Here is a 14,845-nt window from a genome sequence, read left to right as displayed (position 1 = left end):
TAAGCTAGGGGGAGAGGCAGATATGTTGGAGGGTAGAGATAGGATCCAGAGTGACCTGGATACACTGGAGGATTGGGCCAAAAGAAATCTGATGCGGTTCAACGAGAAGTGTAGAATCCTGCACTTGGGACAGAAGAATCCCAAGCATTGTTATAGGCTGGGGACTGACTGGCTAAGCAGCCGTACAGTGGAAAGTGACCTACAGGTTATTGTAGATGAAAGACTGGATATGAGTAAACAGTGTGCCCTTTGTAGCCAAGAAGGCTTATGGCATATTAGGATGCATTAGGAGGAGCATTATGAACAGATCTAAAGAAGTGGTTATTCCCCTCTGTTTGGCACTGGTGAGGCCACATCTGCAAAACTGTGTCCAATTTTGGGTCCCCCACTACAAAAAGGATGTGGATGTGCTGGAGCACGTTCAGCGAAGGGCAAAGAAAATGATTAAGGGGCTGGAGCACATGACCTATGGGGAGAAGCTGAGGGATTTCAGCTTATTTAGTTTAAAGAAGAGAAGACTGAGAAGTGATTTAATTGCAGCCTTCAACTTTCTGAAGGGGAGTGCTAGAGAGGATGGAGAGAAATTGTTCTCAGTGGTGACTGATAGCAGTGTAAGGAGCAATGGTCTGAAGTTATATAATGAGTGGAGTAGGTTTGACATTAGGAAAAACTTCTTCACCAGGAGGGTGGTGAAGCACTGGAATGCGTTGCCTAGAGATGTGGCGGATTCTCTATCCCTAGACGTTTTTAAGTCCCAGCTTGACAAGGTCCTGGCTGGGATGACTTATTTGGGGTTGATCCTCCTTGAAGCAGGGGACTGGACTAGATGACCTCCTGAGGTCCCTTTCAGCCCTATGTTTCTATGAATCCTGACTAGGTTGATCTTCCCAGTAGCGTGGACATACCCTAATATTTTAATCACTCTTCTAGCTACTCCCTGAAACCTAAACAACTGAGTTAATTTTTCAGAATCTATTTTTCAAAAACGCATATTGATTTGCTCTCATTCTATCCCTCCCCTTAATTCTTTATTAATCAAGCCCTGCATTGACTGCTCTATTATCTTACCTTGTATGATGTCAAATGGATGTGCTTACAATGATCTGGCATGATTATTTTTGCTCCTAATGTATTTTAAAGACTTCTCATTATCCTTACCTCCAGTAGCCATGGAGTTCTGCTTGTGGCTTTTGGCTTCCCTTTTTATTTTTCTTAAATTGCTAACTTCTGATTTATATTCATTTCAATAAATCTACCCTTTCTTCCATTTGTTACATAGTTCTATTGTGTACAGCTGTTGTCATTTCTAGGCAGGTGTCCCCAGCAATGATTCACATTTTGCATGAAATTTTCATCCCAGTACAGTTGCCTTGTAATTGTTTTTAGCTTTGTAAAGCTGGTCCAAAGCATTAAGTGTACATAATTTCTCAGTCTGGACTTTGTTCTCCTTGCACATTACAAAGGCATGATCATCTGTATCTGAACTGACATTAAGTGCTTTGATCTGTTCCTCTTTATGTGTTAAGATCTATTATAGAATACCCCTGTAATAATCACACCACTTTTTGAGTAGGAAATTATTTGAAATGTTTACAAATTTCCAGGATGTTTTACTACACGTAGCATACCTCTAGCACATGTAACTCAAAACTCAAGTCCAGCATGATTGCACTTTCTTTGTTTGTTCTGTTTACACATTATGGATTGGTGTGTGAGGAAGTGAGGGTCATGGCCACAAAATATGTTTGAGATTAAGCTGTGATGTACATTGGAATAAACAAGGCACTTACAAATGATAAAATGGTTCTGTGACTTAAGAAAATTGTAATCTTACAATTTCTTCCAATGCACCCTAGAAAAAACAAATCATCTTATAAAATAAGAATGGTTTCTCAAGGTCCTACATACCTATAAGGAAGTCTTTCATAATATATCTTCTCCAACGCAGCAAAGTGATATCTTGGCTTCAGACTCATGGCTAAATTAGATATTAACACAGAGCCACATCTCTTGGTATCCACTTCTTCCTATAAAATGCAAATAAAGCATTACTCTAAAATCCAGTGGCTTTGCAATGCAGAGCAAAATGCTTTAGCACAGCTGCTTTGTTCTGTGTATTTGATAGTTTGTTCTGATAGCCATTGTGGAAGTATAACATTGTATAAGTATAACGTTGTATAAGGGGACATGCTGGATACATTGTATATGAGAGGGCATGCCAAAACATGTTACTAAGTATCCGAGGGAGCACACGTAGGGACAGTTCGCTTTTGAATGGAGAAGCAATTAAGATGGAGCCAGCGCGTCTAAGAAGCAGGCATCAGAATGGAAGGTGTGAAGGGCAATTAGTTAAGTTAACTGGAAGCTGTTAAAGGAGATTGTTAAGGGTGGCAGGTAATTGAAAATATGTAACTGGTCTCAAGGATCTCGAAGGGTGGTGACTAAAATCTTTTTCTTCTTTTGTCTGTAACTTCTCTGTAACTTGTTCTCCAAAAAACTGTATAAATTAAGAGACACAAGCCCCACTCGGGGGGGCTCACTTCTAAATGTATTAGCAGAGCGGCTTTGCTAATAAAACAGAGTGGTCTGATAAATTGTGAGTCTGAGTCAAACTTTGACACCATTAAAGCAGTGTTCCTCAACCCTGAGAACTATGACCCATGAGGACAGGAGGGAAAGACAGGCTTAGGATGGTTGAAAGCAGGGCTGACAGACAACAGGAAGGCAGGACAGTTGCCCACGGCCTTGCAAAGCTAATTTAAATGTGTTAGCCCTGGTCCCAAGCAAAAGGCTTGGGCTCCAGGACTCAGGTTTCAACTTCACTCCCCAACACCCTGGGTAGAAGCCCAATCCTCATCTTAAGGCTGCAACAGGGTTGCAATTTTTTTCCAGCGGCTCAGGATTACATTTTTTTTAAGTCTAAAGCAGACTGACAGCACACAAAAATGTTTGAGAAACACTATATTAAAATATAGGTCTTTTCTGAAAAGTCATTATGTAAAAATGGCACCTTTTTCGTTAACCAGGAGCTTGATCCTACTCTCATTGAAGTCAGCATATCAGAACTGAGCACCACATTGGTGCCATGAGTATCTAGACTTGTACCCACTCATTTTATTGGAAAAAACAGTTACTAACTAACTGTGGTTCTTCACTGAAGTTATCCTGTCATTTATTCCCTTTATGTATATGCATGCAAAGTGTTCTGGAGCAAGAGAAACTTGCCTAGCAGCACCTCAAGAGAGAGGACTTTTGTGCTTCCTGGTTGTACCCTCTCCCCAGGCTACATGAGGTGGTATGTTACTGTGACACTCCCATAATTTCTTCTCTCTAAGTGCTGAGAAAAGAGACTTCATTGCAGAGGTGGTAGAAGGTGGGTCATGCAATGCATAACTGAATCACATCTCAAAGAACACACTTACAGTAAGTAATCATTTCTTCTTTAAATAGAAGCAGATGGGTATTCCACGTGCTTGAATCAGAAGCAATGCCCCGCCCAGGAGGTCGGGCTTGAAGTCTAAACAGGGACTGTAGGATAACTCTACCAAAGTCTACATACACCTAGAAGATGTGGTTATGTCACTGTGGTTCATGAACATATGTATTAAGCACATGGTAGCCTGCCCATGTCTAAAATGGAAACGTTACTGAGGAGTATTATAGGCATTCCTTGTGCCATCATAGAGGAAGCATGGATGAAGTTATTTCATATTGCAGTCTTGAAGCAGGATGTTATCCATGAAGAAATCATCTGTGAAGAGACTGCTTAATCATAGAATCATAGAACAACAGAGTTGGAAGAGACCTAAAAAAGCCATCAAGTCCAGCCCCCTGCTCTAAGCAGGACCAAACCCATCAGATCAGCCCCACCAGGGCTTTGTCTAGGCGAGACTTAACACCTCCAGGGATGGAGACTCCACTATTTCCCTGGGTAGACCATTCCAATGCTTCACCACTCTCCTAGTGAAAAAGCTTTTCCTAATGTTCAACCAAGACCTTTCCAACCACAACTTGAGACAATTGTTCCGTGTTCTGCCATCCATGACCACTGTGAACAGCCTCTTTCCAGCCTCTTTGCCACCTCCCTTCAGTAAGTTGAAGGCTGTTATCAAGTCCCCCGTCAGTCTTCTCTTCTGCAGACTAAACAGTCCCAATTCCCTCAACCTTCCTTCATAAGTCATATGCTCCAGCCCCCTAATTATTTTGGTCGCCCTCCGCTGGACCCTCTCCAGTGTATCCACATCCTTCCTGTAAATGGGGGCCCAGAACTGGACACAGTACTCCAAATGCGGCCTCACCAAAGCCGAATAAAGAGGAATAATCACTTCTCTAGATCTACTGGCAACGCTCCTCTTGAAGCAACCTAATACGCCATTAGCTTTCTTGGCTACAACAGCATACTGTTGACTCATATCCAGCTTCTCATCCACTACACCTCCCAGATCCTTTTCTGCAAAATGACAGAACTACTACCGAGCCAGTTGGACCCCAGCCTGTAACAATGCTTGGGATTCTTCCGGCCCAAGTGCAGGACTCTGCACTTGTCCTTATTGAACCTCATCAGATTACTTGCAGCCAGTCTTCCAATTTGTCTAAGTCAGTCTGGATCCTGTCCCTACCCTCCAGCGTATCTACCTCTCCCCCTAGTTTAGTGTCATCCGCAAACTTGATGACGGTGCAATCCAACCCCTCATCGAGGTCATTGATAAATACATTGAACAGAACAGGACCCAGAACTAAACCTTGGGGCACTCCACTAGAAACCGACCGCCATCCCGACATCGAGCCGTCGATCACTACCCTCTGGGCCCAACCTTCTAACCACCTTTCTATCCATCTTACTGTCCATTTGTCCAATCCACACTCCTTTAATTTGTCGACAAGAATATTGCGGGAGACCATATCAAAAGATTTGCTAAAGTCAAGATAAATCACATCCATTGATTTTCCCCTATCCACAGAGCCAGTTATCTCATCGTAGAAACTAATCAGATTGGTCAGGCATGACTTGCCCTTCATGAATCCATGCTGACTATTCCTGATCACTCTCCCCTCCTCCAAGTGCCTCAAAATGACTTCCTTGAGGAGCCCCTCCATGATTTTTCCAGGGACTGATGTAAGACTGACCAGCCTATAGTTCCCTGGAGCATCCTTCTTCCCTTTCTTAAAGATGGGCACTCCATTTGCCTTTTTCCAATTATCCGGGATCTCTCCCGATCTCCACGACTTTTCAAAGATATCGGCCAAGGGCTCATCAACAACATACACCAGCTCCCTCAGAACCCTGGGATGAATTAGGTCCGGGCCCATGGATTTATGTACATTTAGCTTTTTTAGATAGCTCCTAACCTGTTGTTTCCCCACCAAAGGCTGTTCACCTTCATCCCACAGTGCATCACTTATCGCATTAGTCCGGGAGCTGTCCTTGACCGTGAAGACAGAGGCAAAGAAAGCATTAAGTACTTCAGCTTTCCCTACATCATCTGTCACCAGGTTACCTCCCTCATCCAGTAGGGGCTCCAAGCGCTCTCTGATCACCTCCTTCTTCCTAACATGCCTGAGGAAACTTTTCTTGTTATCCTTCACATTCCTCGCGAGTCACAATTCCAGTTGTGCTTTCACCTTCCTGATAACTGCCCTACAATCTCGAGCTACACGTTCATATCCCTCCCTCGACATCTGTCCCAGCTTCCACTTTTTGTAAGCTCCCTTTTTGTGCCTAAGTTTTCCAAGGATTTCCCCAGTAAGCCAGTCTGGTCTCCTACCATATTTACTTCTCTTGCTGCACATTGGCACAGTTTCTTTCTGCACCTTCAATACGGCTTCCTTAAAATACTGCCAGTTTTCCTGGACTCCTTTTCCCTTCGTCGTAGCATCCCAGGGGATTCTGCCCATGAGGTTCCTGAAGGACTCAAAGTCTGCTTTTCTGAAGTCCAAGGGGTGTAATTTGCTGTTCTCTTTCCTTCCTTTGGTCAGAATCCTGAAGTCTACCATCTCATGATCACTGCTTCCCAGGTTGTCACCCACCTCTACCTTCCCTATTAGTTCCTCACTGTTTGTAAGCAGCAGGTCGAGCCACGCATGACCTCTGGTCGGGTCCTTCAGCACTTATACCAAGAAGTGATCCCCAACATTCTCCAGAAATTTCCTGGACTGCTTGTATACCGCTGTATTGGTCTCCCAACAGATGTCAGGGTAACTGAAGTCCCCCACAATAACGAGAGCCCACGATCTGGAAACTTCTCTCAGCTGTCTAAAAAAAGGCTCCTCTACCTCATTCTCCTCATTTGGCGGCCTGTACCAGACACCAGACACCGCATCTCCAGTGCTGCCTACACCACTAAGCTTGACCCATGGATTCTCAACAGGCTTTTCTCCTTCTATGTACTGGAGTTTCAAGCAATCATAGTGCTCTCTTACATACAGTGCAACTACTCCTCCTTTTCTCCCTTGCCTGTTCTTCCTGAACAGTTTATACCCTTTCATGGTGGCACTCCAGACATGCGAGTCGTCCCACCAATCAAGTCATAGCTCTTGGACTGGGCCAGGGCTTCTAATTCCTCCTGCTTGTTACCCAGGTTTTTGGCATTAGTGTATAAACACCTTAGACAACCAGTCGATCTCCCCACCCTCACTACTTGAACCAAGGGGCCACTTTTGTTGTAGATTCCTCTTTGAATTTCTTCCCAGCCTCCAAGTTCCTTTCTACCCACAGGGTTTTGGTCACCATCCCCCAGCAAACCTAGTTTAAAGCTCTCCTCACTAAGTTTGCAAGCCTATTTGTGAAAATGCTCCTTCCTCTCTTGGTTAGGTGGACCCCATCTCTTCCCAATAATCCTTGTGCCCGGAACAGTGTCCCATGATTGAAGAATCCAAAGCCCTCTCTCCAACACCACCTGCATAACCATGGGTTTACTTCCTCAGTTCGACGGTCCCTACCTACCCCTTTCCCTTCGACAGGCAGGATGGACGAGAACACCACTTGCGCTCCAAATTCTTTGACCCTTCTTCCCAGCACCACATAATCTGCAGTAACCCACTCAAGGTCATTCTTGGCCATATCGTTAGTTTCCACATGCAGAAGTAAGAAGGGGCAGTATTCCAAAGGCTTGAGCAGTTTTGTAAGGCTCTCAGTCACATCCTGAATTCTAGCTCCCGGTAAACAGCACACCTCACGAGATTGCAGGTGCGGTTGGCAGATGGATGGTTCAGTCCCTCTTAGGAGGGAGTCCCCAACCACCACCACCCGTCTTTTTCTTCTGGGGAAGGTGGTCACTGAACCCCCACCCCTAGGACTACACATCCTTTGTCCTGCAGTAGAAGCATTTCTCTTGCGATTTTCTTCCTGTGAGGCTCCTTCCAAAGCATTCACCACCGCAGAACCAGTGGAGAGTGCCTGAGAGCAATTACTTATCTCTATTTCAATGGGGGATTCGTGTACCGGCCTTCTTTTTCTTCTAGAAGTTACATGCTGCCAGTTCTCCGCTTCATCCCTTACCGCCCTCCCCGGTTCTTCCGCCTGCCTTGCTTACAAGATTAAACACTCCCTTCTGTCAAGGAAATCTTCATCCTCCCTGACTCAGCGCAGGGTCAACACTTGAGCCTCCAGTCCTCCAATTTTTTCTTCTAAAATGGAGACCAGCTTGCACTTAATGCAGACGAAATCCCTTCTTTCCTCAGGGAGGAAGACAAACATGGTGCATCCGAGCAGGTAACAGCAGCAGACCTATCACTATCCATGCCTGCCATCCTAGAACAGTGATTTAAAAGAAAGGCAAGGGTCCCTGGCCCCTTCCAAACTCCCACTCTAAACTCCCGTTTGCAGCCCCCTGTTCACAAGCTCACCTGTTCACTAGGACACTGCTTTATAAAGCCCTCAACTGCCTTAAAGTCTCTCCCCCTACTGAGGCTCAGCCAATCAGCAGAGGCTTCTAGATAGCAAGGTTATTTAGAAGCCAACAGATTCCAACTGCCAGTCCCCGTCCACCCTCCATGGGGGGGGAAGGGAAAAATCCTTCATAAAATCTGCATATGACACAAACAAACAAGGCAAAGCACAAAAGTTGAGTCCCTTCGAGACAGAAAGCTATCTATCGCATGACTTCAAAGGCATGGAAATGCTGCTCCTCCAGAAAGAGGAAGTTACTCACTCTGTGGAGTAATGATGGTTCCTTGAGATGTGTGTCCCCATGGATGCTTTATTCTGTGTTCATGCTGGGTGTTGGTGAATCCTTGTGCTGGCACTCAGAGATTCTTCTACAGCCATGGTTTCCTGCGCTGCTCATGTGCAATAGCACCTCCTTGTGCTTCCTGACACGTGCAGCGCAGACTCCTCTGTTCCTTCTCTACCTGACAAATATAGCAGGCCAGTCCAAAGCACAGGAAGGAGTGGGGGAAATAAAGCACACACAGGGATACACACCTCGAACAACTTTCATTACTACACAGAGTGAGTAACTTCCTCTTCTTTTTCAAGTAGTTTCCCCAAGGGTGCTCTGTTCTAGGTGACTAGCAAGCACTAGCCACAGAATGGAGGTGGGTTTGGAGCTCAGTCACTACCACAGTAGACAATGCCACTTGGCTCACATGGATAGAAAAAGCTATGTTAAACGAGAAAGGAGTAGTGCCAGGTGAAAGTGTTACTGGAAGACCACATGGCTGACTTACAAATGTCCATGAGAGGCCCCTTCTTGAGAAAGGCAGTAGTGGAAGACATGGCCCAGGTTGAGTGGGTCATGAAAGTCCCTGGTAACGCTCTATGATGAAGAGCATAACGTGCGAATGCAGGAGAAAACCCACTTCAAAAGTCTTTCAGATGAAATGAACAGGCCTTTGCACCATTCCACGAAGGACAGAAAAAGCCAGAGAGACTTATGCCACAGCCTTGTGCGGTCAATATAAAAGACTAATGCCCAGGGGACATCCAATGAATGCCACACTGCATGTGTAGGGTCAGAATGCAGTGTCAGGAAAAACGCAGGTAGGTGGATCAGCTCGTTGATGTGAAATGGTGATAGAACCTCGGGTAAGAACTTAGGGTGAGGTCGCAAGGTAATGATCTTTGGTAAAAACAGTGTAAGGGGGCAACTCCCCCTCCACCTAGCCGACATGATCGCCACAAGGAAGGAAACCTTCATAGATAGGTGAAGCCAGAAACACGTTGCCAGAGGCTCAAAGGGTGATTTCATAAGGCATGAAGCACATGATTAAGGTCCCATATGGGAACCGGGGAGTGAACAAATGGGAATGTGTTCTGAAAGCTGGTTAGGAAACATTTGGTAATAGGATGGGCCAGGAACAAAGGCCCCTCTTTGGGCTGGTGAAAGGCTGCTGTGGCCATGGCATGCACCCAAACCATGCTGACGATAAGGCCTGACTTGTGCAGGTACAGGAGGTAGTTGAGGAGGACAGGCAAGGGCGCAGTATAAGGAGGCAGAGTGGTGGGAGTCATCCAGGGGGAAAACCACTGCCACTTAAAGGTAAGATTTGCATGTCGATTCCCATCTGCTGTTGACAAGAATTTTCCTTACTTCCTCAGAGCAGGTGGTTTCAACATGGCGAAACCATGAAGGAGCAACACATGGAGGTGAAGCTTGAGGGGATCTGGATGCTGAATACAGCCAAGGCCCTAAGACAGAAGGTTGCAGCAAGGAGGAAACAGACAAGGAACCGCTACTGACATCTGAAAGAGGTAAGGGTATCAAGTCTGTCTGGGCCAGGCCAGGGCTACTAGAATAACAAGAACTTGGTCTTGTCTGATCTTGAGTAACCCACCTCCTTCCCATACTGCAGTGCCTAGTGCCGTAGGTTGGGAACTGATCTTGTCCATGAAGACCGAGGCAAAAAAGCATTAAGTAGAGTTCAGCTTTCCCTGCTTCATCTGTCACTAGGTTACCTCCCTCATCAAGTAATGGCCCCACAACCTCTCTGGTCACCCTCCTATTGTTAACATGCCTGTAGAAATCCTTCTTGTTACCCCTTACATTCCTTGCTAGCTTCAATTCCAATTGTGCTTTTGCTTTTCTGATTACTCCCCAGCATTCTCCTGCAATATATTTATCCTTCTTCTTAGTCATCTGTCCAAGTTTCCACTTCTTATATCCACCCTTTTTGAGTTTGAGCTTGCCAAGGATTTCCCTGTTAAGCCAAGCTAGTTGTCTACCAGGTTTGCTTTTCTTACTGGTGCATTGGGATGGTTTGTTCCTGTGCCTTCAATAAGACTTTAAAATACTGCTAGTTCTTCTGAACTCTTTTTCCCCTTCATATCTGTTTCCCAAGGGATCCTGCCCATCAATTCTGTCAGGGAGTTGAAGTCTGCTCTTCTGAAATCAACAGTCTGTATTTTACTACTCACATTTCTTCTGTTTGTCAGGATCCTGACATCTACCATTTAGTGGTCCGCTGCTGCCCAAGTTGCCATCCACTTCTATTTCTCCTACTAGTACTTCCCTGTTTGTGAGCAGCAGGTCAAGCTGTGCATGACCCCAGCCAGTTCACTCAGCGGTCCTACCAGCAAGTTATCCCGAACTTTCTCCAAAAACTTCCTGGATTGTCCATACACTGTTCTATTTGTCCCCCAACAAATGTCCAGGTGATTAAAGTCTCCCATGAGAACCAGGGCCTATCATTTGGAAACTTCTCTTAGCTGTCTGAAGAAATCCTCCTCAACCTCATCTGGCGGTCCATAGCAGACACTAAACACATCACCACCTCTGTTGCTTCTGCCGCTAAGCTTAACCCAAATAATACTCTAAACTGGCTTTTCTCCTTCCATATATGGGAGCTCTGAGCAATCATACTTGCTCCCTCACATACAGCACAACTCCTTCTTCTTTTTTCCCCCTACCTGTCTTTCCTGAACAGTTTATACCCTTCCATGACTGCTCCAGTTATGTGAATCATCACACCAAGTCTCCGTTATGCTAATCACCTCATACTCCTTTGACTGTGCCAGGGCCTCTAATTCTTCCAATTTGTTTCCCAGGCTTCTTATGTTTATGTACAAACACCTTAGATAGTAAGCTGATTGGCCTACCTTCTCCTTTTGAATCAGGGGTCCTCCTTTGTTTTTCCTTCCTCCTCCACAGTTATCTCAGGGCTTGTGTCACCATCCCCAGACAAACCTAGTTTAAAGCCCTCCTCACTAGGTTTGCAAGCCTGCCTGCGAAGATGCTCTTTCCTTTCTTCATTAGGTGGATGCTATCTCTTCCCAGCAATCCTTATTCCCAAAACAGAGTCCCATGTTCCAAGAAACCAAATCCCACTCTCTAATACCAGTTGCACAATCATGCATTTACCTCCACGATTCAATACCTCTAGCTGGTCCCCTTCCTCCACCAGAAGGATGGACGAGAACACCATTTGTGCTCCATATTCCTTGATCTTTCTTCCCAGAGCTACATAATCCACAGTATCAGAGAGGTAGTTGTATTAGTCTGTATCTTTGAGAACAACAAGAAGTCTTGTGGTACCTTGTAGATCCACGAAAGCTTATGCTCCAAAATATCTGTTAGTCTATAAGGTGCCACAGGACTTCTTGTTATAACCCACAGTGATCTGCTCAAGGCATTCTTGGCTGTGTCATTAACTCATACGTGCAGGAATAGGAAAGGGTAATAATCCACAGGTTTGATGATTTTTGGAAGAGACTCCATCACATTCTGTATTCTAGCACCTGGTGAGCAGCAAACTTCCCAGGATTCCAGTTTTAGATGGCAGATGGATGACTCAGTCTCTCTTAGGAGGGAGTCCCCGACCTCCATCACCCATCTGCTCTTAGGGGTGGTGGTTGTAGAACCCCCGTCCCTAGGACTATGCATCCCACACCTTCCAGTCAGTGGGGTCTTCTGATCCCGTCCCTGTGAGGTCTCTACCACAGCATTCTTCAGTGAATCACCTGGGTAGAGATCCTGAAAGCAGTTGTTTACCTCCACCAGAATAGGAGATGCTTGAACTGGATTTCTTCTTGAGGTTACATGCTTCCAGTTTTCTTCCTTGTTCAACACTGCCTTTGCTGGCTGCTCAGCTTGCTGTGTCTGTAGTATTAAATTCTGACTTCTGTCAAGGATGCCGTCACCTCCTCTGATGGACTGGAGGGTTGACATTTGTGCCTCAAACCCCCTAACCTGCTCTTTGAAGATTGCAACCAGCTTGCACTTGGAACAGAGGAAATCCCTTCTGTTTTCTGGGAGGAAGACAAACGTGGCACATGTTATGCAGATCACAATGGCTGACTTATCAGTAGACTTGTCACTATCCATTTTTACCCTTCCTCAGAGAGTTCCCTCAGATGTTTTTTTCAGTGCTGCCTTGAAGGGCAGAGCAGAAACAAAACTATAAGAAAGAGACAACCAGTATGGGGCTCCCCCAAAGGCTAACTCCCAGGCAAACTCCCTGTTAGCTGCTGCCCTGTTCACAGATCACAGTGTTCAATGTAGCTGCCCTGCTGACTCAAAGCCTTGTCCCCAAGCCAATCAGCCCTGGAAGGCCCACCTGGAACAAAGCACTCTTAATTCACACCTTTGCAAACTTATCAAATTGCCAAACACACTTCCAAACTGTCCCTCTTTGCAAAACCAATGCTCAGACACAGACATTTGGCTATTCAACCCACCAGGTCACAACGCACCCCGCAAAAGCCACCTGAGCTCTTCTCAGATGTTCTCAGAGGCAAACTCCCTGTTAGCTGCTGCTAATATGCATCCCTGTTTCCTGTTGCTAATAGCATTCTGTTCATGTCCAGGGCCTGCATAACAGTAGCAAGAGTCACCATCCTGAAATGTCTGTAACGGACATACTTTTTGAGTTGTCTGAGATCTAAAACTGGTCTCCATCCCCCACTTCTTCTGAGTGAGGAAGAAAGTGGAATAAAAACCTCTGCCCCAGAATTCCTCAGGAACAGGGTCCACCATTCCCACACTGAGGAGATGTTGCACCTGCCAGTCCAGGAGACTCTTGTGAGAAGGGTCCCTGGAGGGGGATGGGATTGGGCGGGTGGATACGGGGTGTGGAGGTGAAGGGGATGGAGTATCCTTTTTCCACCAGTCCAAGACCAGTCGGTGTGTGGTGATGGACTGCTACTGACTGAGAAAGGGGCGGAGTTGGTGGCAGAGCGGTTGAATGGTGCCCTGTTGGAATCAATGGATCTCACCCTTGCCCAAACCCTAAAAATCACTGCTTTGAGGACTGAGTGTGGGATGCTAAAGGTTGCTGGCTCTGAGGTTGTCTGCCTGAGACTGTTGATATTGGCCCCAAGGGCATTGAAACGAAGAGTACAGAGCCCGTTTAGTGAGGGTTGGGTACATGCCTAAGGTATGCAGTGTTGCTCTGGAGTCCTTCACTGAATGAAGGACCTCATCCATTTTGTCAGAAAATAAGTGTTGGGAGTCGAACAAAAGGCCCTCAGCCTTGTGTTGGAGTTCTTTTGGCACCCTCCAGGAGATAAGCCAGGAGGTACAGACCATAAGTACCACCAATGCGGTGACACACGCCGCCACATCAGCAATACCCGTAGCCAACTGCACAGCCATGAGGGCAACGGTGTGGCCTTCCTTGATAACGGTGCAGAGTGTCTGGCACTGGTGTTCCAGTAGTGCTGGCCCAAGTTCCTGCAACCTAGCGTAGTTCAAGAAGTCATAGTCAGCCAGCACGGCATGCAATTGGTGGCACCAAGTACCAACATGCTGGATGAGTACACCTTATGGCCCATGATGTCCCCCAACCCCCTTTTTTTTTCAACTGTTTTTATCCTGGGGTGTGGACTAATATTATTTTGTTTTGTTTGGGACTGCATCCACTACCAAAGAGTTGAGACAGGGATGTGTGAATTGGGTATGACATAATATTTCTTATCCACCCATTTGCTGATGGGGGCAATAGATGCTGGAGTTTGCCACAGGCTCATAGCTGGGTCATCCATAGGTAGCACCGCCCTTAAGGACGATGGAGGTTGTATCATATGAAATGGTCTATATTGTTTTACTGGGACCTCATGCGTGTCCTTATCCAAGGATTGCACCACCCAGCAGAAGAGGTCTTGGAACGATTTTTCATCATCAGTGGAAAGGGGTGACATGGTGAGCACCTACATCATCTGGTGACAAAGAGGATGGGTGAAAAGAGGAGGCCCCACTCCCTTTGGAGAAACAGCCTTCGGTGCCAGGGCACGCCAATGGAGGGAACTGTGCCGGAGATAGTCGCAGCGATGGCAGGCACAACTCCGACACTGAGGATGGTGCTGACTGAGTACGCTGGTACTGCATTGGTTCAGACCACGAGGACCACCAGTGCTCTGGCTGGGGGTACTGATGGGCGAACCATGGAGGAGGAGGATGTTATGGCCCAGTGACCAGAACTGGTAAAACATCCTGCCATGGATGAACAGGGCTACAGTGTTGAAATCAGAAGACATGGGCACCCTCAGATCTGGCACCAGGTGTCAATGGTCTAGCCTGAAAGGCAAATGACGATGCCGAATGATGGGATCTGCACGGTGAAGCTGGCGGCCGAGGTGATGAGCGGTGCCAGTGAGATGGTGACAGTGCATGCCAGTGACTGGCTGGTGCCAACATCAGCACTGAGTCCCCTGGTGCTGGTCCCTCCAGTGCTGAGAGTGTCAACGACGCTGTGTGCCTGTTGTGGTGATACATCATCTCCTCTGGCGATTGGGAGTGGTATCCACTCTGGACTTGAGCAAAGCACTCACTTGCAGGGAGTGAGAACTTTCTAGAAGGTGCAGTGGTAGGCACAGAACTTATGTCGTCCACTTCGTCTTGGCCAGTGGAGAACTTGCCAGTGCCGAGGGTGCCGAAGAAGCAGGTTTTCATTTCTGTACTGAATTCACCTG

General features: G+C 46.4%; 1 protein-coding gene across 3 annotated transcripts in view; it reads right to left on the bottom strand.

The window, feature by feature from the left end:
* CWF19L1 (CWF19 like cell cycle control factor 1) overlaps positions 1-14,845 on the bottom strand; it is a 131,108-nt gene that overhangs the window by 84,782 nt on the left and 31,481 nt on the right. For all 3 annotated transcript variants that reach the window (XM_075013480.1, XM_075013482.1, XM_075013481.1), the window contains one exon: positions 1,909-2,027. In XM_075013480.1, coding sequence (XP_074869581.1) covers positions 1,909-2,027 — 119 coding nt within the window. The remainder of the gene's footprint in view (positions 1-1,908; positions 2,028-14,845) is intronic.

Source organism: Carettochelys insculpta, chromosome 19 (assembly GCF_033958435.1).
Source record: "Carettochelys insculpta isolate YL-2023 chromosome 19, ASM3395843v1, whole genome shotgun sequence".
Lineage (NCBI taxonomy): Eukaryota > Metazoa > Chordata > Testudines > Carettochelyidae > Carettochelys > Carettochelys insculpta.
The sequence above is the reverse complement of the archived record's forward strand: the minus strand, read 5'-3'. Positions and strand labels throughout refer to the sequence as shown.